General features: G+C 37.6%; 1 protein-coding gene across 1 annotated transcript in view; it reads right to left on the bottom strand.

The window, feature by feature from the left end:
• Positions 1-4,660: 4,660 nt before the first annotated feature.
• Positions 4,661-20,949, bottom strand: part of SNX7 (sorting nexin 7) — a 29,225-nt gene continuing 12,936 nt past the window's right edge. The window contains exons 7-9 of the mRNA XM_041421801.1: positions 18,490-18,576; positions 12,883-13,035; positions 4,661-5,053 (exon numbers count right to left, since the gene is read on the bottom strand). Coding sequence (XP_041277735.1) covers positions 4,973-5,053; positions 12,883-13,035; positions 18,490-18,576 — 321 coding nt within the window. The 3' untranslated portion in view covers positions 4,661-4,972. The remainder of the gene's footprint in view (positions 5,054-12,882; positions 13,036-18,489; positions 18,577-20,949) is intronic.

Genomic DNA, 20,949 nt, shown 5'->3' with positions numbered 1-20,949 from the left:
TATGTGTCAGAGTGCACAATGATCATCACAGATTATAAATGAATTGATTTTTCTGCTTTAGAACCTCCCCTTTTATACTTCTCCACTAATTTTCTTTCCTACAACGAGATGGTAACAACAAAACAGGTGCAATCATAGGAATAAAGGAACAGCTGCAATGCACCAATAAATATTGAACAAATTACTTTACAATGTTAAGCTGTCATAATCAATTCATTTATAAAATTTGTCCTGTCAGTGACTGAACACATACTCTCTGAAGAGCTATTCTCATTTAGGTATTTTCCCTCAAACCAAATTACAAATCTTCTTCTAACCTTGCTTTAGATTTACTTTTATATCAGCTGAGTATCTGCCAGGTTGTTTTGTTCATTGCAAAAGGAATTGCTGGTGGACAAAAGCAGGAGAGGATGCACTGAATTCTTATAATAATTTTTATCTTAATAATGTAATTACTGTCAATTTCCACTCTATTTCATAGATTCATTATATTCTAGGTTCAAAAGGACCCTCATAAATTTCCCTCTTTAACCTTTTATTAGATAGAAACTGTGGACTCTTGTGCTGTGTTATTGAAGAAGGAAATTTCTTAGTTTGGTTTTGAGTTAATGGTTTTCTGGTAACTCTTGGTTAAATATTAATGCAAACACAATAATGCTTATTCCTTAAGTAAACTTCTAAGCAATACAACTATCAAATGAATTATTCCTGCTGAAAACTCACTGTCATGTCACAATCCAGGTAAAAAAGTTTAAACCTCAAATGTGACTTACTGCCTGTAGGAAAATGAATACAATGTTTTTGATATATTTTTTCCAATTATGTTTTGGACAAGGACATCTCTTACCATTCTTCATTTCTTCAGTTGTGTATGTTACCCAAACCAGGATGTACCCTCATCTTTCAGGTCTCCAGAACCTCCCAAATCTGCTGAAAGTTTGTGTCCATCCCTTTCAGGTTCAGATGAGTTGTTGCCTCTCTGTTCCTCCCAGTGAGGCAGTGGCACCAACACTGGGGGCTGCATCCAGACATTGGTGCAGCTTGAAAATTGCAGCACAGTAGGTTTTGTGAAAGAGTTCATAGTTCATCCTGTTGGCCAGCCCTTCTTCCAATCACTCTGTATTCAATAAGGGGCCTCGGTGGGATTGTACAGACAAGGCTTCTCTCCCTTCACGATGATGCCTGTGTGACATACAGCCTGTGTGACATACAGCCTGTGTGACATACAGCCTGTGTGACATACAGCAGTTACCAGCAGGGCCATACAGTAAAAGTGGCAAAGCTAGCAAGTGTTTTATGATTGTTTTGCTGTCCAGGTGCTTTCTGCAAAGGTTTTACAATCTCATCCTCTACTCGCTCAAGTCAGTTGCACCAGCTGGCAGGTAGGAGCTCCTCCATTTGTTAGAAATTGGGTTATTTAGCCATTTCTTTGAGTAAGGTTAATCAGAGTAGCTGATTGCATTCACCTCTGCCCTCATCCGTTCTTCATGAAGTTGTAAGGCACTGTTTGTCCAGAAGAGTGGGCAGTGCTGATGTGTGATGTTTAAATATGATTTAGACATATAAAAGAAAACTATTTGATACTCCTCATGGCCTGCAAAACTCCTGATTTAAAGGTTGATTTAATGATTAATTTATGCCAGTATTATCCTTATTTTAGTGATACTAGAAGTGAAATCTTGGCCACAGCTCTCAGGTAAATGAAAATAATTCAATACATAGTGCACAAATCTTTTTGAATGGTCACTGTTTCAGGCATAGGCTGACAGCAGCAGGGGCCAGAAGAACCTGTATTTATTTCCTTTTTCTCCAGACATGCATGTTGCCATAGATCACCTGTGAAGTGATAGTCTGTATCAGGCGACCCTTTAAAATCATTCAGTGCTTAGGGCCACTGATTTCTTACACACATCTCTGTTTCACCTGTACTGCCAGCAACTTGCTCTGGTGACAGCTCCCCTGTTAGGGACCAGAGAAGGCTTTTGTTCTTTTGTTCTTTTATTTGTATGTGTTTTCAGCCTAACAAGAGAGAGATGCATTGTTTACAGGCCTTAGATATGAACCAGTGACACACACAGAGCATGAAAATCCAGGAAGGGGCAGACTGATTTTCAGTAATCAAATAGTTTAAGCACTTTCCAATATAAGCCTAAGGAAGGCAAGACTTCACAAAAGAAAAATCTTTGGAAATAAGTCTATATAGGCAATAGAGTTTCTAAAATTCTAAGTTTCAAAAGTATTTGCATGACATGAAAAGGACAATGTTTGATCTCAACAATAGACCTTATTATTACATGATGATAGAGGTACTAAAAAATCAGGAATACATGGTCACAAGAAGGCCTCTATAAAACCGACTGCTAAAATCTTTCCCATATAAGTTACTGCCTAGCTAAGAGAAAAAGAAATGAAAAATACATAATGAACATAATGAACATTTTTACCTAGAATGGAAAATGTCCATTGGTGCTTCTGATTTCCAAATGTCTCAGTAACAATGTTCTAGTCCAGCAGAATGTACAGGTAAAATCAATGGAACACACATTGGCACTCCCCATCTCAGCTAATCAGATATAATATGACCTTAGAGGTGCCTAAATTAGCGGCATAGTAGTAATTTTGGGTTACACTCAAGTATTTCTAGCCTTCCAGTAAGCCTGTTCAAGCTCAATTCCTTGAACCTCCACTTATCTGGCATTCAGAGTGTTACTGCTGTCTGTCTTGTTGCAATCCTGTTTATAGAACTGTACATTACAGAGAGATTAGGAGCTAAAAACAGCAGGCTAAATTGAGTATTAATAAATGCAAATAAATGCTCACTGGGGAAAAGCCAATTCTCCTATATATACACACTGATGGATATTAAATTATTCAGTAACCTTCAGAATAGCTCTGTGGACAGTTCTGTGGAATGGCAGCTCAGCATTCAGTGGTACTTCAAAAAATAAATTAGGAATATGATGACAAAAATCAAAGCATAATTATGACAAAATGTACATTTCTGGTGTGTCTGCATTTTGAACAGTGGTTGCAGCGGAACTAGAAAATACAGAGAGAAGCAGTAACAATGAGCACAGATGTGAAGTGCCTTTTGCACAATATGGTATTAAGCTATGGCTTTTCCTCTGGGAAAACAGGCAGTACTTGGAAAACATGCTAGAGGTCTGTAAATTCTTGAATGGCACAGGGAAGACAAATAGGAAAGAGTTGTTCATCTCTTCTCACAATTTAACAGGCAGAAGAGGTTATCTGAAGTTGTTGGGCAGCTGTTTTAGGAGATCACAAAATTAATTGATTTTTCCTACATATTAAGTTGTGGAACTCATTGATATTCATCATGGTAAATCCTGTGAGTTTAGGTGATATTAAAAAAAATAAAGGGAAAGCCATTAAGGCTATTAGGCACATTGATAGAAGCTCTGATGTTAAAAAAATCATCAGGAAGGTACAGTGGGAAAAGAGCACATTCCAGCCACATTGTTCTTCCCTGCCTCCTGCAAGGATCCACTGCCAGCACAGCTGCAGAACAGCCTGTGAGGCACAGTCCTTCAGCACTGCACTGCCCTCTGAGCACAGACTCACCTCTGCACAGGGAGTTGTCCACTTTTGGAGAGATTCATGCTCCCTGCAGGATTTCAGGAGCACCTTAACTGGCATTCCATAGATGAAAAAAGCGAGCAGAGCTTTCACTACTACTTCACAGGGGCAGCATGAGAGCACTTTTCCTAACATTGCTGAAAAGGTCATGCTGGTATTCCAGGTCTTACTTGCAATATACATTTTTTAAGATCAAAGCCACAAAATCCTTGCCCAGCTTAGACAGCTCCACAGCCACCCAGAAGCAGCAGCCATGTGCTCTGGAATTGTCTCCTGCAGCCATGAGGTGACTGACCAGAGCAAGCTCACAAAACGCCACCACAAAAGGTGCAGGTGATGGCTGAAGCCCTGCTCTGCTGCAAGGCCAGAGCCCTGGTTAGGCTGTCTCTGGTTCCTGCACTCATTCTTTCCATATAAAGCCTGTGGCTTGCTCAGACCTTAAGCACCAGGGAGAACTGCAGAAACTACAGCTGCAGACTGGAGGACCTTCTGGGTGGAATAATTCAGTGACTGGAAGACTTTAATGCATATTGCATGAGTGAATCAGCTGATCATTTCAATGCAAACCTCTTATTTTCTTAACCCCTCCTTTCCAAACTGACTATCTAAAGAGGAAAGAAGCTGAGGATTAAAGGTGTGTCAGCCAAGGGAGCAGGTTTCACCCTGCAAACTCCAAATGGAAGTTCTTGTGTTGGCAGGATCAGTGCTGTGACTAATGGTATCACTGTACAAACAGTCTGTTTTGTGAACTGTCACTTTTTTCTTTATCCTTTAAAAAATGTCAAATTGAAGATGTCTAATAAACATGTAAATAATGCAAACTGAAAACTAAATTATCAACATTTTAAAGCAGCAGAATATGTCTGGCATCTTTATGTCCTATGTTGCCACTGCACAACTAGAAAGATCTACTAAAATAATACTAAAATACTAGTCCTTGAGGACTACATGACATAATTCTACAAGAACAAGAAATTACTCAAGAAAGATAATCTAAGAAGTATGCTAAAATACCAAAATACTTCTAAAAAAGACTAGGATACAGACGGATGACAAAATTTTCTTATTCAACTTTTTATTAAAATGGAGCTATTTTACATATTTAAAATACTTTATATCAAAATTACACAATATTTATGAAAACAATTGTATGCAAATGCATAAAATATGTAAAATCAGAGCTAAGCAATATAAAGCAATATATAGCATGTTTCAAAATGTATTTCAGGACTGGAATACCTGAGTGTACAATAAGCTGGTTTCCTGCATTTCACTGATTTTAGCAGTTAAACTTAATAATGTATCTGATCTCATATAAAGCACTTTGGTTGGGAGAAACTGTATGGAAAAGGCAGAGGTCAAGCAGAGATATTATTCAAGGCCTGTCTTCAGAATCTTCATCCACACGAAGATCCACTGTTTGAGATGCTAGGAAGGACTCCCACGTAGCAAGGCACTTAAGAAAACCAAACACACACATATGAGTACAGCAGAGAGATTGCTGTGAACTGTTAGCCAAGGAGTAAAAGAATTAAAAAATAGCAGAATACACACACATTGTCACAAGCTGCTTTTGTAGGACCATGGTAAGAGCAAAATACGGTTTCCTAGGCAGCTCAGTGATATGCAAAATGTTAGCTAACATGCTGAGTGAGCTGTAAAGGTCAATTTTACATAATGACAGGCACACACTGTGAGCACTGTAATTGTATGTTGTAGCAGAGAAGATGCTAACATTAATTATGCTCTTCTTTAATCTCTTCCTTTAGTTACAGGCAAAGATCTCTTCCAAAGAGAAAGCACATTGTCAGGCACTGTTCCCTTGTAATCTCTGTGGATTCCTAATGTATACCCAATTTTCCTTCCAAGTTAAATTAAACCATTTTTTTTTCTAAATAAGGAAAGAATTCATTTTTTCCCAGAGTAATGGGAAAGAAATAGAACCAGAAAGGCAGAGGCTAGGAGTAGGGAAATTGTTATCCTTACAGGTGGTATTTCTCAGCTTATAGAAAAATGTATTTACACTTGTAAAAACTATTTTTTTTTTAATTTGAAGCATCAATTCTGCAGTAAAATGAAAAAAAAAAAAAAAAAAAAAAAACAAACAGAAAACCAACAAAACCCCCAAATTACTTTGGTTCAATTTGGCTTAAATGAGTGCTGGCAGCTTGGTAAGCCATTCTAAATCATAAATTAGTGTTGAGAGCCATGGCAAGGCTGTCACAAGGTAACCTGCAGTGAGTCATTGCTTGTAACCCAAAGCACCAGGTTTCTACTATTTCAAGTCTGTCAGTAGAACAGGACAGGCAAATTGCTGCAGTAATTTCCTTGTTCTGATGTTATTGAAAAAAAGCCCTTGAAATGGAAATGTTCTTACAAAATTTTGACTTATACATTCATACCTATTGTTCTTCACAATGCAGCTGATTTACTACTTCCTCTACAGAGTTTTTTCCGTGAAGAATCTTTATTATGCACCATAAATAAGTCTTCTGAAATTTCCCAGGAAATATATATTAAAACCTGGACAGCACACTCCATTTACCTGAACTTTCAATTAAATCAGTGCCCTGAAAACAGTGTTTTTTCCTAACTGAACTCTTCTGCCATAAACTATTCAAGCCACAGCAACCTGCTAAGCCCAGCTCATTGAAACACCTTGTATCCATCTGTCATTGCTCAGGAGACATTAAAATGACCCTGCTTGAACTTGCAGCCACCTAACTCCATTAGAGATTTATTGTGAATGACTTCCAAACTCTGCCATTAAATATGGAGATTTAATCATACTACACTGAAGAGCCAGGTCCTGGTATAACTGCATGTCTGTGTGTAAGCAGATGAGTGGGAGGATCTGATAATGTCAAATATAAGCTCGAAGAGAAAAACAAAGAATATACACAGGATGACTGGAGCTGGGGGAATCCATGATGAATCAAGGATAGAGAACCAGGGACACCCATAAAACTAAAGGTGACAAAAGTAACAAGAAAAAAACAAGCAGTAGCTTTGTCTCTAAAGACATAAGAAAGTAGAACAAGTGGGTCTGCAAGAAAATGAGAGCAGTTAAAACAGCCAACTGAGCTGAAAGATCACAAAGAAAAAGCATGAGCTTATTTTTTGCACAGGTTTTTGGCTATTATCAGGCACGAGATCACTTCTGTTATTCAGATTTTGTCCCCTAGACTATGGATACCATGAATTTACTGCCCCAGTCTTTCTCTTCAGATCTTGCTGACAAGAGCCCCAAGTAACTTCTGCTGCTCTTGCACACAACAACATTATGCTACTGTTCAGAGTTATATCTGAAGGTTTGAATTACTGTGAAAAGTGAGGACTAAAGGGGTAAGATTCATGTGAAAATCTGCTTTCTTCATTGACTTTTTGGAGAAATGTTATTTTGAAATGGTCCACCAGGGAGAAACAGTGAAGATAGCCAGCCTGAACAGTGAACTACAAGTGTGGAAAACTGATTTCTAATTTAAAAGGTCTTTTTGACCTTTAGTATAAAGCCTTAAAGTTTGATCATTAGATTCTCCCCTACTTCATGTGACACTGTGGCAGCTGAATCTATCTGAGAGGCTTGAGCTGCAATGTGGCCTCTTGGTTTTGAAATGTCAGTGAGGCAGCTGCTAGCAATGTGTGGCACTCAAACTCAACAACTTCTGTTTGCTAGAGCCCAGCCTGGATCACCATCCTAGAAAGCTGCAAGGCACAGCTGTTTTTCTAAGCTTTTTCTAGGTGTGGTACAAGAAAACCTTGTATAAGAAAAAAAATCCTTTTTCTTGAAGAGTCTTTCATTGGCAATGACAGGTTTTTTTCTGAACCACAGTTTAATTGAATTACCACATAAGTCCAAGTTTTGTTATTCCATAATTTCAGTAATGTGAATTAAAATACATGTATCAGCACTGGCTGCAATGTAAAAATGCCTTTGTGTTATCTTTTCAACACTGAGCCAAGCTGCACATGTTAAAATGCAATCATAATACATTGCTTAACCAGACAGATATGATCTACTGAAGTCTGTCCAGACAAAGATGCAAAGCATTTTTTTTGCACAAATTATTCAGCTTATAATTTATCCCTGTTTGTATAACCAAAACACATTTTTTAAAATGTAAGAGCAATGGTGGCTCATTTCACTGTCAGACATCACAGTGCTCCTACAGCTGACAGATTTTATAATTAACCACACCAAAACAAAACTAGGTCCCTGTGCCTTAGGCTCAAGCTTTTCACATTGTGAAGCATGAACTGCATAAACGACATTTTGTTAGTGATGTGTACTTCAACATTATTACCAAATGATTTTACTCCATTCTCCTGGGAGGTTGAAAATGGAGATCAAAATAGAGGATCAGCCAGTGCTCAGAAAGGAGAAAGGAAAAAAAACCCAGAAAATCCAGACTGAGGAAATTAAATGTGTTTGCACAGGATTGAAATTCATAATCCAATTACTTGTAAAAGCCCGATGGAAAACATAAAGCCTAAATACACAAAATGAAATAGCAAGAACTTAAATAAGGCTACTATACCTAAAATATTCTCGTTACTACTGGAGGACACATATCTATTCTGCAACATCATTCTTAGAAAAAGCAGTAAAGTTTTTCATATAGTACAATTGCATATATAATGAAAAAGGAGATATAAAAATAGAACATGTAGTAAGGATGCAAGCAGAAGTAAGTGTGTCACATGCCATGTGTGTTTCTGTTCCAGTCCCCAGTTATCCATGGCTGATACCTTAAATATAGCACTTATGATGGCATTTTTTTGAGTAGAATCTGAAAATGAAGTCTTGTTTGTGTCTGAGATAAACAGAAATTATTTTCATGATTTCTGTGTGCAGGGGAACAAAAACTAGACCACACAGAAACAGTAATTTGCAGTCCAAAAAACGTCTTCCTGAAATTATTTTTAAAAAAATTTAAAGGCTGAAGTGAATGAGGGTTCAAAGATGGATCTGCCTTTGAAGCAACATGCACAGGGACAAACAGGCTCAGATGGGGGAGCTTTTGAAAATCTCATGAAGTTTGGTAGCTGAACTCCCAGGCATGGCTAAGGTAGGATGTGAGCAACACGCAGGAGCAGCCAACTTTCCGCTACACGACCAAATGACTGCTTAAATGCATCACTGCAGAGGCCTCTGGGGCAAATAACAAATCTCATCTATTTTTCTACAGCTTTTACAAGATTGAGAGGTACATAAGGGCTTTAGAGTTAGAGGGAAGTTGCTGTAATGGAGAACAAGTATTGGTTTGCCCTGATGAATCTTTTGGATCAATTTATGCCTGTACAACAATGTAGGTCACAGAAATACACTAAATTGTGCTTGAAACACTTAAAAAATCAGGAAATTATTTATATTTTTGAAAAATACTGAGGTGTGCCAATACCAACAAGAATCTGTCTATATCAAAGGTAACTGATTATCTGATTAAGATGCAAGGGTTTAACAGGATTAATTTCCCATGCAGTAAGTAAAATCAAATGCTATGCTTTAAAACAAAGGTTCATCCATGCTGAAGAAACAACGCATTCTTTCAATGTCAAAACTAACTATCATCCCATTTTAGGAAAAAACACCAATCTGTCTGCATTTCCTGGAGTACCCAACAGGCAGCGGAAACCCAAACTCTGGTATATTTGCTGGATTTACAATGTATAATTTGTCTTTGGGTTGGGCTGTAAAACCTAGCCACTTATTCTGGTGGTTTTCCTGAAAAGAATAAGTTACCAAAATTCATTGGCTGCATATGTACTAGCTATACTAAACACATGAGAAAAAGTGAAAAATTTAGCATATGTTTAATTGCTTCTATTCTTTGAAGCCAGAGTTAAACAGTGCGGGCCCGGTTTGGTACTGCTAGTCTGCAGCAGCAACACTTCAAAGCTGCCAGCTATGTAACACTGCCAGCACCACCACTAATTCTGTACCCTGCTTTGTATTTAGTGATGCTGCATCTTTAGAATATCTATTTCTAAACTAATGAAAATATTCATGGTGATACTCAGTTTCTCAGCTGAAAGCTCCACCCTGTGGACAGTTTGTGATTCCAGCTGTTTGGCAGATACCTCTTCTGGACTAAGCTGTCAGACAATGATGTCATGCCTAAGGCCTGATGAAAAGGAATAAAATAAATGTACAGTGTTAACATGTGCTGAATCAATACTATTTACTTCAGAAATAGCGGGAAATTTATGAACTTTTCAAAATTAAAACCTTTTCATATTGTTTCAGAAAGTCCTCCTTATTTTAGCAATGCATTTACTGTCATTGTTATTACAATGTTATTTTGGATTTAAGACTTTGTGGAATACAGAGAGACTTAAGGATGTATTCAACTCTTTTCCAGAGGAAAGGAAGTACAGAACTTCCAGTACAGAACTGAGACCAGCTACAGGAATACCAAATGATTGGTCAGTCATGGTAATTCTTGGCTCCTAAATGATTTTAAATATATTATAACAAGGCTTGCACATTATTACTTGAAAGCTCTCATTTTCACAGGCCTGCATTGGAGCACCCTGTAAATCTGCAACACTGGGCTTTTATTCACGTCTTTGTTACCACAGCATTGAGAGACACAAAACAGCTGGAGAAACAAAGGAACACTTCTTATTCAAGTTTAATAAATGCAGACAGCCAGTGAACTGGAAGACTACAGGAATAACTCTTAAAATTGTAAATCTGGAGGAACATAATTACAGGTAACACTTTAGAGTAACAATTAATTCATGTGAACATTAATTCAGCTTAAGGAAGAGATATTCTTTTATGCTAGCTAAGCGATGCTTGACAAGTTGACAGCAGAATATTTAGGCAACTACAATTAAGGTAAAACCCAAACAAACATAAGGTCAATATTCTTTGCCCATTGTGACAAAGATGAAATGACATTTTGGAAATTCTAGTGTACTTTGACATGCTGCTGTGTTGTTTGTGACCACACTGGCTTGGGTTTATACAGTTTTGAAGGGCTGCATTCTCTACTGCAGCAGCCACCAGAAAATACCAGATGCCTGTCTCTCAGTACTTTGTGGTTCCCAAAATCTAAGGGCTGCAGAGAATGACTGTGAACAGAAATGCCTCCTTCTTTGCTTGTGTGCCTGGGAAATGCAGTCAGCAAGGGGAATAAAGAGAAGCACAGTGAAATGTTGCTGTAGGGAAGAGAATGGGACACTGCTCATGGAGCGGCACAGTTTAACTGAGGGGTGGGGGAAGCTGTGGAAAGGATGAGAATCAGGTAGTCACTGAGTTAGAAAGCAGGAGGAGTTGGACAGAACAACTGGAAGACTGAATCACATTCATAGCATCCATGATGCCTGGGAAAATGCACAGAACATGCTTTGGGGAAGAGAAAAGGCAGGAAATAATACAAGTGATGTTACAGCAAGAAAAGGCTTAGTAAGCATCAAATGGTGCATCAAAAGTCTGAATGAGTAACTTCAGACATGTGAAAGAATGCTAATGAAGCAAGTAATAACAAGTGAAAAACACTGTAACAGACACTGTTTGTGCATGAATTTAATGAGTCAGACTCAAACTATAACATTTAAGACTGAATTCTCTTTCCTTCTGAAAGCATAAAAATAATATTTTGCTTCTCAGGTTTCTGAGATTCCCTTCCTGAAGTTTCACTCCCAAACAGCAGGAGCAGATGCCAGAGCTTCTTTTCCTGCTGCTTTCTGGAGTACACACTTGTAGTTTGAGCTACACAGGCCTCTGACAGTAATCAGTAATCACTTCTCTATTAATTAACCATCACCATTAACCAGGGGTCTTAAATAAACTAATTTTAGGTGAAAACTCCCAATCGAAATATTAACTTATCAGGTTCTTTTGAGTATCTGGATTTTCTGATAAAACAGAAAGAAATTGGTAAACTCTCACTTTGCAAACAAGGAGTGATAGAGCTAGCACAATATTGCTTATTTTTGCAACTGCTGTAGTAAGATAAGGTGCTTTTTTAAAAATGTCGATCTACAAAGATGTAGCAGCAAAACCATTTAATGAAGATTTCAATATTCAAGAAAAGCACCAACAAAATATCGTGCCTCAGTATAAACCAACTTGTCTGGTATTTTAGAAGCTGTTTAAGAAGAACCTCTGGCAGTTACAGAGACAGCTGAATAATTTTCTACAGTTTGTGGCTTAAGAACAGTTAATTTCACATACAATATGTGCTTTGATGCTCTGGATTAAATTTCTAATTCAGCAAAAAAAAAAACATTTCTAGACAGGAAAAAGAACCAAATCATTATTGTTATGTTTTAGCTAATCATTCAAAAAGAAAATATTTTAATATATTCAGCATTATTTTAACGTACATATTGCTGCTATAGAAGTCAGAGACCATCAATAAATGAAGACAATGTTAGAGGATGCCAAAAGCTTGCTGCCTGATTTCTGAAAATATTTTGATCTTAATATGTAACAACAGATTGTCAATGTCCATGCATCTCACAGACTGCATGTTAATTAATTAGACTTGATGATCAAGAGCTCTGTCTTTTCAATTATGTTTTAACAAAATGATTTGTAAAATCAGAGCACTGCCATTGGCTAATGTGCAATCCATAAAAGGCTCAGACTACAGGACTGAAGTTACAGATACCAAAATATATCTGTGAAAATGACTAATTTGTGATTAATAGATGGCTCAGTGCATTCCATTTTTTCCCCAAAAGTAAGGAGAAATTATTTTAAAATCTTCAAGACATCTGGGATATTTTCAAAATGCGCATTTCAATCAACATTGTGTTTCCCATGAGGAAACTTCACAGAATGCTTAATGTATTTTGTTATATGTTTTCAAATTCTCCTTCCTAGCATATATTCTTGGAAATTCTTACCAAGAATATTACCTGTGGCATTTGAGCTGAAAATAAAAATCTGATGGAATCACATTTAAACATTTTTCTCATACAGGTCTGAGCCTTCCAGAGGGCTTCTTCATGCTCTCACAGCAAAATGTTTCCAAACTGAAACATAGCAGCTGACATTGAACCAAAAATCATGTTCCAAGTTGTTGTGGTTAGTAAAACAAGAGTGCCCTCTGTCGATGATGAACTCAGGATCAACAACTTGGGCACAATAAAATATATTCTGCTTGAAATCTGTCAAATTAAGGATAACTGCCTCACTATTCCATGGAAACTGATTCCAAAGTTACCAAATGTTTGAACTAAAATGGAAAAATTCCTCTTTACAGAGAATCCATGGACTTCTTCTCTGAAATAACGAAAAAATAACATTTTTGTGAGAAAGAGTTTTACCTCTTCATAATAACGGAGATTGTTCTCAGCCACATTCATGAATGTTGATCTCATATCCCACTGCATGTTCTGCTTCCACCTGTCCCAATCCGCTTTCAGAGCATTATTGGCACGTTCAACTTTGTCTTCAAGTTTCCCAATCTCTTCTGAGAACTAAATATTAATTTGAAACATTAAAAAATATTAGCAAAAATCATAATTTCCAAAATTATTTAAATCAATTGACTGTAGTGGAGATGAAGAGAACTGCAGAAACAAGGTTGGTATTTAACTTAGCAAAAAAAGTCTTTCCACAGGGATAAATTTAAAATTAATTCTTAATTAATAACTCACTACAATTTCTGAAATATTAATAACAGAAAATATAGACCAGAATGAAAGTGTTCCTGGAGCTATATCTTTTCACTGAGAGAAGTTATAGACTCTGGCACCTCTTCACTAGCACTTGACATTAAAGCATCAAAAAAGAAATATACAGAGGGCTTTACTGAAGCAGAATCAATTGTACAAATTAGATTTGGCAAAGAAAACTGAGAAAATCCTGTCAGAATCTTTGATAACAGGAGAAAACAGAATGGGAGAAGACAGCAGAAATCAAAATCACAAACTTTCTGATTTCTTTCCTGTCACATTACCATATTTTCTTGTGGAACTGTGTTTGACCATATGAGGGAAAAAGAAATACAGAAGCAGAGAAAGAAATTAAATGAAAGAACTTCTACAGAGAAGAAACTCTTTCACAGCAATCCAGGACCCAAAACTTTGAGGGCTACTCTACAGACATTACTTGCTTCTAATTACTGTAGATGTACAAGCTGATGCACAAGCTGACTTGCCAGTAATGGGAGTAAGTGGACAGCAGCCCTGTCTTTAATGAGTTTTTCTGGTCTTCTCAAGTAATTCGGTTACCTATTGTCATTTACTCATCAGCTGTCTGTTCTGCCTGGCACCAGGTCACAGAATGAGGTACATCTCCTGTGGCTAGTGCAAAATCACCTGCTGGGACTGCAGAGCCACTGTCTGCAGCAGGAGGGAAGGCAGGCACAAACACCACCAAAACAAGGAACATCAAGCAGGAAAACTTAATTCCTCGAATTGCTTCCATTGCAACTCAGGCTCCATACATTTCTTCTTTGTCCTTATATTTTGCCATAAAGCAAACAGTTTCTTCCTTATCCCACAGCTGTGTAAAGTTGGATAGCTACTTTAGCTTTCTGCAGAGCCGGTGTTTTCACTGATAGGAAGTTCAGGATTCCAGGACTAACTTCCAGGATTTTAAAGGAATGCTTGTGCTCCCGGTAGAACACAGAAATGTCAGAACTCAGAGCAAGACATGGGAAGCCTGGGTGCACAGCCTCCAGCTTGGACCATGCAGGGGAGAACAGTGATTGAGTGCAACAGCAGTGATGCTGCCATCAGACACAAACTGAATCATCAAACACTGCCTGAAAAGGTCACAGAACCTGCATCCCATTCAGCTCTCAAAGAAGCCAAGAACTCCTTAGCTAGTAAAACTGTAAATTTCATCTGAATCGATGTTATTCACAGTCAATAACAAACATTTTTAGTTAGATTTGATTTCCACACTTATTTTTTCTGCCACACTTCTAGGTTAATGACATACTGGTTATTAACGAGGAACAAAATGGAAAAAAAAAAATATTTCTACTTTACTGAAAAGCCCAAGTTCAGTTATCTGGCCAGACTACTAATCAAGCTACAGACTAGGGTAATTTCAACTATTAACACTGCATTCAAAATGAAAAGGCTAATCCAAAGTTTAAATGTGGGGGAATTACCTTTAAAGGAATTACAGACAACTGGATTTGGTATTTTGACCATGTTCCACACTAATTGCCTTTCCTTCAAATACCAAAAAATGAATGTGCACAGAATACTGAAAATGATGACATTTTAAAGATGATTTAGAGTAGGAAAGGCAGTTGAATCCATTCTCTGCTTTTGCAAAATAAAAGTTCCTATGTAGGAATACACTAGTCTACACACATAAAGAACTTCTCTGACTTAGGAGTCCTGGCTGCAGCACCTTTCCCTTACCTCAGTCTTTATAACTTTAAGTTATTTTACAGTTTGTTTTTGTCTAGCCTTTTCTAGGAACTACACATTTCTTCCATACTGTAGTCAGAACATGATATGGACAAGTAGACTCTGTTATACACCTCTGCCTGGATATCCAGTTTAAATATCCCACTCTAAAGAAACCACATGTATTAAGGCAAGGTTTGGACTTACGGTCTAAAGGCAGCATTATGCCACATGTCACCATGTCAAGTAGACACGTTCAAGGTTTACTTTTTCAAAACTGAAAAAACCCATCAATGCTTCTCTCTTTAACTGCCATGACAGCAGAAATGAAAGAAGAATGGCTTGGACTTAACAAAAACATCTACCTAGTATGCTCCTTATTTACACGGTGTAAATTGTTACAATTGATCCTGCAAATTAAACAGGATTCTGAATCCTTTTTCTTACATGGATCTCTCTGAGGCAGCCAGTGTGAGAAATGAAATTTCCCACCAGTGATGGCCAGAGGCCAGCACAGCACTCATCAGACATGGGACCAGAGCTCAGGAAGGTGGGAGCCAGGCATTGCTAGGGCAGAGTGCTGCCAGACATGGACCGTGTGACCGTAGCCAAAGAGTCATGGCCCAAGAGCCAAACTACATGGCAACACAGCATTTTACAGCATCTCACTATGCAAAATAGCACGAATTTCTACCTGCTCTGTGAATTAATTCTACAGCTTGGTGATACTAACCCCTTTTTAGCCTGGAGTTAAAACACAAAATATATTCAGAATGTAATAGATTCAGCATTTCATCTCTTTACTACTCAGTTTCAAGCCTGAAAACTAGAATCCTTAAGTTGGCATTTAATGCTTATCTTGCTTTGTCAGAGCACATTAATACCAACCTTTTTTCAGAATTATTATCAGCCCTAGTGGCAAGACTAAAACGTTTAAAAATGCCCAAACCATAGAGGGATACATAGAAGCATTGCTGTGTAACTTTCAGGATGGAGTGTGGGAATCATGGAGCAGCATATCCCACTATCTTTACAGCCACAGCTCTGAAGGTAAGAAATGTCTGATAAGCAGGAGGATACCAAAGTTGGACCCAGTCTCTGTGAGAGCCTGCATCCAAAATCACAGTCTTCAAACCATCCATACCCTGAATGATTGCCTCCTTTGTGGACCAAATTTTGGAGTAGAAACCAAGGTTTTGGCTTTTGTAGCAGCACCACAAGCAGCTCTCTAACACAGCTCAAGAAAACATTTTTTTTTCCCAGCTGATCAGCTGATTAGCCTAAGCCTTAGCTGATGTCTCATAAGGCTTAATTTGCAATTCCAGCCTATTTCAACTGCATTGACCTAAGGGATGTTTTACATTCTTCTGCTGTACAACCTTGTGTTTGTTAAATCATTTAATGTTTGCCATGACCAATGCTAAATATCTCACAGCCTTTTATCAGCTTTAATGACAGTCTGAGACTCCTTATCTGTGGTGGAAATGTACTTCAAATGAGATTAGGGTTCATGCCACTCATTGTCAGCAAAATTTCTGGCTACTAGATTGCACTGACAGGTTCAATCTGACATCTATGAGATCATTAGAAGCTACAGGAGTTCTGCTTAGGAATAGATATGTGCAGATACACCCAAACTTGGTGTCTGAGACCGTTCCAACAACATACCTGTGTTATGACCACCTTTATTAAGTCTGGTTAGAAGTGTTAGAAAAATATTTCAACACATAATAAAAATGAAAACATGGTAAAAAAATGACCAAGAAAATAGTTCAGTCACTTGAATGGTTAAAAATAGCAGTACACCATTCTCTGTTGCCAAACTATCCTTACTAGAAAAAGGCTTCAGCTTCTAATTAAGAAAAAGTCTTCAGGATACAGCTGCCACTCAATTAGAGAACAAAGGATTTTATTATCAGATTAAACTAACAGACATCTGTTTTACTGCTCTTTTGAGACTGCAAGGAGAACCAGGCTCTCAAAAAGAGTATTCTCTGAAATTAGTAAGAAATAGAGGGGTTAGAAAAATAAAGCAAATATCTGAGCACTTGGGTAATCAGAGTGTCTAAAGCCTTTACCAAACTGTAAATGCAGATATGGAAACATACACAGAGTCAAAAAAAGAAAGTTTGGGCAAACTGATTTCAGAATCCTACTGAAAGCAAGTACAAACATTTCATGATGGAGTAAACCACTGTCAGTATCAAATCAACATGGTACAATCAATACTATGCTAAAATAAAAATATCCCTTTTTAATTTGTCACAGTTCAGGAAAAGAGAGTGCATGCACACTAAGAGCTCCATCAGATTATAACAGGAAATGGATCCTGAAAAGATAGCATGTCCTGCCAGGCTATGGTGTATTTTCTAAGTAAACAACAATGAGTCTGGCTGCTAAACAAGCTGTATGGAGCTGAGTTCGTCACTGAATGCACCTGCCATGGCTACCCAACTCCCAGCCTAGGGGGCTTCTCCAACTCACCATCCTCTATGCATTTTATAAGAGCTTCAGGCTTTAAACTAAGAAAAAAGGACACGAGAAACAGCAAATAAAGTAGAGAAACAAAAAGAAATTACAGAACTCAAGATTTCTGCTTCAAAAATCCCCAAAACCAGAGATATTTACTTAATGTCCCACTGCAGTACACAGAGCAAATTGTTATATAATATACCATAGCCATTGTAGATATCAGAGTTCAGCAATATATTCTTATTTATTCATCTCAGTGCCAAAAAAATCAAATGAAAATATGCATTTCAAGTGCCAAAACTATCTAAACAGCTCATCTTTACATGGAAAATTAGAACAAGCCCAATAAAAACTATCTGAAATCTTAAGGATTTTCGCCTTTGATGTACTAAGAAGTTATTAGTTATTTTTACATATTATTTACACTGTCTAACACTTGGTGTTAATACTGTGCTAAAAGGACATTATTTAGGCTGGAGAGTTTAACAATCAAAAATTTTAAAAATGCCACTTCTCATCCCAGAGGTTGTTTTTAATTGGCTCCTGAGGCTTGCTGGTGGTTTTGGGGATGCCTGTCCCCATGGGGTACCAGTTACAGTCTGACTTCAATAGAATGAATGAAGGATTCATAGTTGAAGCAAAAAAACATATCCCTGGGCCCAACTAGAAAAAACAGAAACCTGTAAGAACAGAATGCAGAACATTTTACTTTAAATAAGCTTAATGAACAGCTTTGCTGATTCTAATCACCTCCTCTACCTCTCCTACATCACTGAAGCAGCAGCTACAAGAGCACTGCAGCAACTGTTACCTTATTTTAACTCCAAGTGTGGAAGCCAACAGAAAAACTGAAAATAAGCCGTGGTACAGTCTGTGTTGACAAAGGCCAGTGGTCGCCCACCATGACCAGCCCTTCCCCTCCAGCAGCCCAGCTCTGAAGTTCTGCTTCTTCCTGGTGATGGCCTTTGCCTGGCACAAAGAGCTACCAGAGGTGGAGACAGCACCCAGCCCCAGCCCGCGGCCTCAGAGGACACGCGTCCTCCTGCGCCTCTCCTGCCGGTACCACACGGCCTGGAAGAAAACACTTACCAGATCCTTCTCTGTCTTTTTACTGGCTAAAGCATCAACTCTGGAATCCAGCTCGCCTTGAATTTGGTCTCTCCTTTTCAAAACACCCTTAGTATGGAAGAAAAGGAAAAAAAAAAAAGAAGAAGTAAACTGCACCAAATTTTAGCACTTTCAGAAAACCATCAAACAAGTTGGGTATTGGATAAACAAGACCACAGAATGATACCATTTAATAATTTTGACATGATATACGTTTATTTAAAAAAAAAAAAAGAAGACTTATTTTTCCATACATGTATTTTATCTTACAGGTTTTTCAATAACCTTACTAAATCCAAAATTAGTGCCACAAGAATCTGCCATACACAATGTCACTGCCAGTTGTAAGAGCAGAACTGTTACAAGAGTTTACTTGTAACAACTTAACTTACAATATATTCATTTAAAAACAGCAACATGAGTTTGCCAAATCTCGTGAACAGAAGTATCTTCTTTAAGTAAAATTTACAATATAAAGTAGAATAACTAGGAATAGTATGCAAGGTATTATTGAAACTGTGACTTTGACCTTTAATATTATTTTGTAAGTGCCAAATATAGTTCTGGTAAATCAGAAAAAAATATCAGATAAAGTTATCATAGGAATGAAAGCTTTTCTGCCATTAATATATGTTTTTATTTTCAGCATATGTAATTTTTACCTCCTTTTAAACTATCTTATCAGGTATTGTGCTTTTAGCATAGTGTCAAAAAATTTTTGAAAGGGGAAGCAATATTACTTGTTAAGCTACAAAACAGGAATAGTATTACAGATTAAATTTCCATTTCCATTGCTCAGGTATGCTTATCTTGCAGAATGTGTTGCAAGGCTTTAGTCTTTTTGAAAAAAACTCAGAAGCAGGACATATATAATTACAAATCTCAAAACATTCTTTTACATTACCTTGCCATAACTGGTTTTACTGCTTCTTCTGCAGAGAATACTGCAGGTTCAGTATTCACCTCTAGCACAGGGCATGTTGAAACAGCACAGGGCACAGGCAGCTCTACTGTCTCTAGCTCTCTTATTTGACTGAGTTCTCTCCGAGATCTTGACACTTTATCAAACATGATAGAATCATTTAAGAGCTTAATTTTTCAATGTTTGAACAGGCAATCACTATAAAGACCTGGTGTATCTGACTTTGGGCTTTTTTGAGCAATAGATCAGCAATAAAGATGAATGCTCATCAATACCTTGGAATCTTTTGGTTAGATAAATACAGAAAATGTTTATCTGGAAGCACAGAAGCAAAAAAAAAAAGTCTGGAACAGCTTTTCTTCATAATATAAATGTTTTCTCTTTTTTCCTATTTCTTTTGCCTCTTTAAAAACTTTTAATGACAGCCTGGCAACATTTATCACACATACACTTTAAATTGCAAGACAAAACAAATTAATATTAAGGTGCTACATTGACAATTGCTGACTTCTAATTGCAAAAAAAGGCACTATATTTTTAAAACATATTATTATACTTCTCCAGGATTTTTGTATAATACTTAATGGTACTTTGCCACAAAACCCACAAATCATTTTATATGGATCCATAACTAATTAATGCTGTACCCTGAGGGACAGCAGATTTGTTCTGTGGGTCAGTTAGGAAGGGGCTGGCACAGATGTAAATATTTTAGTTATGAATCCAACTCTTTTCCCAGTTACAGGCTGAGCTTTCACTGGAAAATACAGGAATTGTATTGTATTGATCACACCTTGTACTGCACATTTGCATGTGATCTTGGCAGCACTGCACCAAGGTCCCTGTGATGAGGGGTTAAACACACCTCTGAAAGGCTTACTAGTGGGTCACTTCCACAGGGTATTTTCTGGTATTTTATTTTAGTGACTAGTATTTCCCTCTTCAAAGTGCAAGAGGGAAATAAGCAGTAAGTAAAACAAAAATCCATGGTGAATGAAGGGAAAGGAACAGTTGTGAAACAGGAATGAGCTACTGAAGGAAGACTTCTCCCCTGGATGGGACCACATGGCAGCCTAATACTGTGTTGCAAGTGCTGCATCAAGAAAGCTACAAGCAAAAAAAAAAAATGCAGTGCACACAGTAAGGTGTGCAGGAAGAGCCAGATAATCATCCTGAGGCTTGTCCCTAGAAATCTCTCTGTGCTGTTTTGTTCCACAAAACAGAATGCCTGAGATAAGGTGAGGGTGAGTCAGGCTGCAAAAGAGAAGGTAATGGGTGAGCAGCATCTCCTCAGCACCATGAGGACTACAATTCCTTATGGGTAACATAGAAATTCTGAAACATAAGGTTGGAAGTGGGGGAGAAGATGACCTGCAATTGCTGGGACAGTATCTCTTCAGATGTTTAAGCAAAACAGTACTCACCTCCATCTACCAGAAAATAATGAGGACTGTGAGATACAGGACATTTTGTATGGCCCCTTTTTCTGTGAAGCTTGTTTTAAAGACAGCAGTCATTGC

This window comes from Onychostruthus taczanowskii, unplaced genomic scaffold, assembly GCF_017590055.1.
Source record: "Onychostruthus taczanowskii isolate IOZ18803 unplaced genomic scaffold, ASM1759005v1 scaffold7, whole genome shotgun sequence".
Lineage (NCBI taxonomy): Eukaryota > Metazoa > Chordata > Aves > Passeriformes > Passeridae > Onychostruthus > Onychostruthus taczanowskii.
This window is presented reverse-complemented; position numbering and strand designations above follow the sequence as displayed.